The following is a 4,162-nucleotide window of genomic DNA, read 5'->3' as shown; positions in this document are numbered from 1 at the left end:
TACAAACACACGTACTGCTACTCACTTCATTTCAGTGATTTGCCTCGTCCCTTATATATTAATCATTTTTTTAAATGGAGACAAAGATTTGCCCCGTCAATTAATCAAGAAGAGAATTTCTAAATTAATTAACTGGAAATGCGCAAAAACCGTTATAAACATGTCCACATGCAAACTACTACCAAAGCATAGAATCCCACGCCCGCAAAGATGGCCCGGTAGACACTATGAACACGCATCAACTTCAAGCCCGTGCCATATATATGGAACATAACATCGCAAAGGAACCCCTGGCGGGAACCCGTCGAGAAATACATCGGACAAGAAAGTTATACCATTGAAAAGCTTTTCCGTATACAAGCTTACTACTTTTGTCGCATAGAGCCCACATGTTATTGGCCAAACTTGATTCTCAAAATACGTGTCTTTCTCGATCACGCAACGGCGCCGTATGAAACAGAGGGAGTATATACTACTCCCTCTCGAGGGTCGGACATAGTCACATAGATAGATATATGTGACTTGACTAGCAGAAAATGTATTCTATGTTATTAAAATATATATTTAGATTATTCATCGGATGAAATTTCTAAATATATTTTTATTGTATATTATACGTGTTTTGATACTTACATTGACGACCTGAGTTCCCTTGTACCAGACTTATATTTCCATCCGAAGGAAGCACTGTGGGTAATAATCCAGTAAATTGTAGCTGGTGTTTTCGGCAATAATCACTCGGTCGTGTCCACCAGAGTACCGCCGATGGCCACATCCACATGGATATGAATAGGCCCAGATATAAATAGGCCCTTCTGCCATGACTGCATGTACATGGATGAGGGGATGATGTACGGTCGATCGTGTGCCGGGATTAGTGACCACAAAGGATTTGCGGGGTATACACACTGGCGAGGTCCTCGGATCTATCGTACGCTCGTAACCGAAATAATGCATCAAGAAAAGCACGACATAATTCGGTCACGGCCTCACACCTGCATAAATCTCCGCGTGGGAGTATGTCGACTACACGTCTACACCCGAAGAGTACGTAGAAGTAGCTAGCTAGCGCGCGTGGGACGATCGGTCTAGCATGCGGGTCACCGGCGGGCAGGAGCACGCGCTGGGGGAGGAGGCGGCGGCCGTGGTCCGGCAGGCGGTGAGCCTGGCGAGGCAGCGGGGCCACGCGCAGGTGACCCCTCTCCACATCGCCAGCGCCATGCTCTCGGCGTCCCCGGCAGCGGCAGCCATCCTCCGCGCCGCCTGCGCCAGGTTCCAGTTCCATTCGCTGCAGCAGCACAACGCGCTCGACCCCCGCCTAGACGTGGCGCTCGGCCGCCTCCCCTTGGCCAGGCCAGCGTCCGTGGTCCACCACAGTGGCGACCGCGTCGAGCCGGCGCCGTCGAACGCGTTCCTTGCCGCGCTGAAGCGGGCGCAGGCGCACCGGGGGCGCAGGGGCGCCTTGGTCGGCGAGCTCGAGCAGCTCGTCCTCTCCATCCTTGACGACCCGAGCGTGGACCGTGTCATGCGCGCGGCCGGCTTCTCGAGCTCCCAGTCCCAGGCCGGGGCCAGCGTCGTGGGCGCCGCCATCTCGTGGGAGCAGCCGATTAGGGCAAGTTGTGACGTCCCGAAACTCCAGCCATCGGTTGTCGCCCACGTCGTCCCGGACGGAAGGTATGTAGCCTACTAGCTCCAGAGTGTGGCATGTATGCACGTCTAGCTGATTGATTTTTTTTTCTTCTTCCTCGGCTTGTTAGCCTTGTAGAATGCTAGATGCGTAGGGAGGTGTTTAGGAAAATAAATCAGAATTTTCTGAAGCATCAATGCCTATTTTATACACGAGAGACGCCTAATTAAGCATATGTCCTGAATAAGCACGATGCTTAAAAAAGTCTGATTTATTTCTCCAAGGACCTCTCTTAAGCACCTAGCATTGATCAAGGCCTTATGACCCATGGCCATCTCGTTGAATCATGTTTAGGTTGGGTGGGGGGGATATTGTGAACATATATGTGAAATATTAATAATGGTTAGGGCTGAGAAATAGAGTAATTATGCTTTTTTTTCTTGCAGTGAATGTCAAGCTGGCAAAGCAAAATTAGGAACAGCGCAGACGGCTTTCTTATGCGGCACCGAGGTGGTCGCAACGACGGCGATCCTGCCTCCATGGCTCCACCGCTACAAATGTACAAAATACACCAGTACAACGTACTGCGGCGCCAGTCTTCAAGCAAACGTACGTATAACACGTTCAGATAGACATTGTGTCTAATGTATCATGCACGCATGAAGTCAAGAACTCACGATTTGATTATCCGTGACACGTGACGCATGCAGTCTGCTTCCCGCCGGCCGAAGTTCACGGAGCTCACCGCGCAAAATTTCAAGATCCTGTGCGACGCGCTCGAGCTGCGCGTTCCGCGGCACGCGAATATCATTCCCGGCATATCGAGCACAGTGCTTCGGTGCCGGTCGGGCGTGACGAGGCGGAGGGCGGGCGTATGGCCGACGACCTGGCTGCTCTTCCGAGGAAGGGACAGCGGGGGCAAGACGGCGGTTGCTCGGGAGCTCGCGAGGCTCGTGTTTGGCTCCTATGCCGAGTTCACCACCCTGCAGGTTCAGGGTAACCCCGACATCCCGGCACACACCGGCAAACTTGCCCTCAAGAGGCAGAGACCACCGGACATCGACGGAGACGGCAATGGTGGTGACGTCGGGGCGAGGCTGTTTGAAGCTATCGCGGAGAACCCTCACCGCGTCATATTGATCAATGGCGTCAACCGACTGGATGGCGATTCGGAAATGCGCATCAAGAATGCGACCGCGGGAGTAACAATGGCGAGGGGATGCAACGACGACGTGGTTGGTTTGGAGGATGCCATCGTGGTGATGAGCTCTGACGTGTTTGACTCGAGGTTTGGGCCTTCCGCTTCCTCCCCACGGGTGAAGCGACGACGTAACAACACGGACATGGAAGTGAGACCACGTCGTGGTCCTTGCTGGGATCTGAACGTTTGTGCAGTGGACGGGGAAGAGGAGGAAGACAGTTTGGCTCATGATGAGGGGGTCATAAGTGTCGTCGATGGTGTTTTCCTTTTCAATTAGTAGACGATATTCTTTCAAACCATTCCAGGTGTTTTCACCCATTTTGAAAACGGTCGGCTGGTGCTAGTCAGAGTGTCAGATCAAGTACCATATTTTAGAGTTCATAGTTTATAAAGTCTAATATGAGCATTTTTTTGGACAAAAGCCTCTTGCAAAGCTTATTTATAGGGGTGCCAACAGAGACTCCGTCAGCTCCGACCCCAGGAGCACCATGGACAACAGGGAGCTACCACCAGCCACCACGTGCTAGCTGCTCGCCTGCTCCAGCGGCTTCTTCCCTTGGGCTAACGTCAGTCTTCCATTCCACATGAGAAGTCCCACGTCTACCACTAATAGTAATTATACAAAAACACAACACGTTGCTGCGGAAATTTAGGAATAATGTAAATTTTATACTAAATCCAAATTTCAAATAAGAATCATCAGGTAGTTGCTTATGAAATACTCCCTCCGTCTCAAAATAAGTGTCTCAACCTTAGTACAACATATAAAGTTAAGACACTTATTTTGGGACGCAGGGAGTAATATATAACAGTGATCATAGAGATATAATTCATAGTTTATAGCAAATGCTATTATTAGCACATAATTTTCACAACATACACGCCGGTAAAGCATACCTTTAAATTGCTTTGGAGCGATTCTTCTAAAATATATAATACATAAACCTTGGGATCTGACCAAATCCTACAACCAAAATAGTGCATATGACTTGGTTTTCTGTTTGTTGACTTGGTATTCTGTTGTAATCTATAAAAGCTGCTTTGGATGGGAAAAAAACATCACATGGTTTGATTGTTTCTTAGTTAACAACATACATAGATGAATGACGGGGATAAAGCATACACACTATTGTCTTGTTGTATCTTCGTATGTTGTGGACCAGATGAAGAGAAGTTGAGGCCGGACCGATAGGCCGGCACTCAGGCGGCTGTTCAGGGCCATGTGCGCCGTGCAGACCTGGGCATAGTGAATGAGCAGCACTGGGAAATTCCAAGGAGCCAACCGCATGCAGTAGCTAAATGTTTAACTAGTCTTGACGGTAGCTCGGCATGAA

The 4,162-nt window shown here is 49.7% G+C and overlaps 1 protein-coding gene across 1 annotated transcript; it reads left to right on the top strand.

The window, feature by feature from the left end:
* Positions 1-1,027: 1,027 nt before the first annotated feature.
* LOC123089557 (protein SMAX1-LIKE 3-like) lies at positions 1,028-3,105 on the top strand. The gene is made up of 3 exons (XM_044511206.1): positions 1,028-1,674; positions 2,074-2,236; positions 2,338-3,105. Exons 1-3 carry the CDS (start codon positions 1,094-1,096, stop codon positions 3,103-3,105), a joined length of 1,512 nt encoding a protein of 503 aa, XP_044367141.1. The 5' UTR covers positions 1,028-1,093.
* Positions 3,106-4,162: the final 1,057 nt, after the last annotated feature.

Source organism: Triticum aestivum, chromosome 4B (genome assembly GCF_018294505.1).
Source record: "Triticum aestivum cultivar Chinese Spring chromosome 4B, IWGSC CS RefSeq v2.1, whole genome shotgun sequence".
Lineage (NCBI taxonomy): Eukaryota > Viridiplantae > Streptophyta > Magnoliopsida > Poales > Poaceae > Triticum > Triticum aestivum.
The sequence above is the reverse complement of the archived record's forward strand: the minus strand, read 5'-3'. Positions and strand labels throughout refer to the sequence as shown.

Coding starts and splice junctions, on each gene's coding strand:
- LOC123089557 (XM_044511206.1), top strand. CDS start 1,094: ATGCGGGTCACCGGCGGGCAGGAGCACGCGCTGGGGGAGGAGGCGGCG. Junction 1,675..2,073: donor CACGTCGTCCCGGACGGAAG/GTATGTAGCCTA, acceptor TTTTTCTTGCAG/TGAATGTCAAGCTGGCAAAG. Junction 2,237..2,337: donor GCGCCAGTCTTCAAGCAAAC/GTACGTATAACA, acceptor TGACGCATGCAG/TCTGCTTCCCGCCGGCCGAA.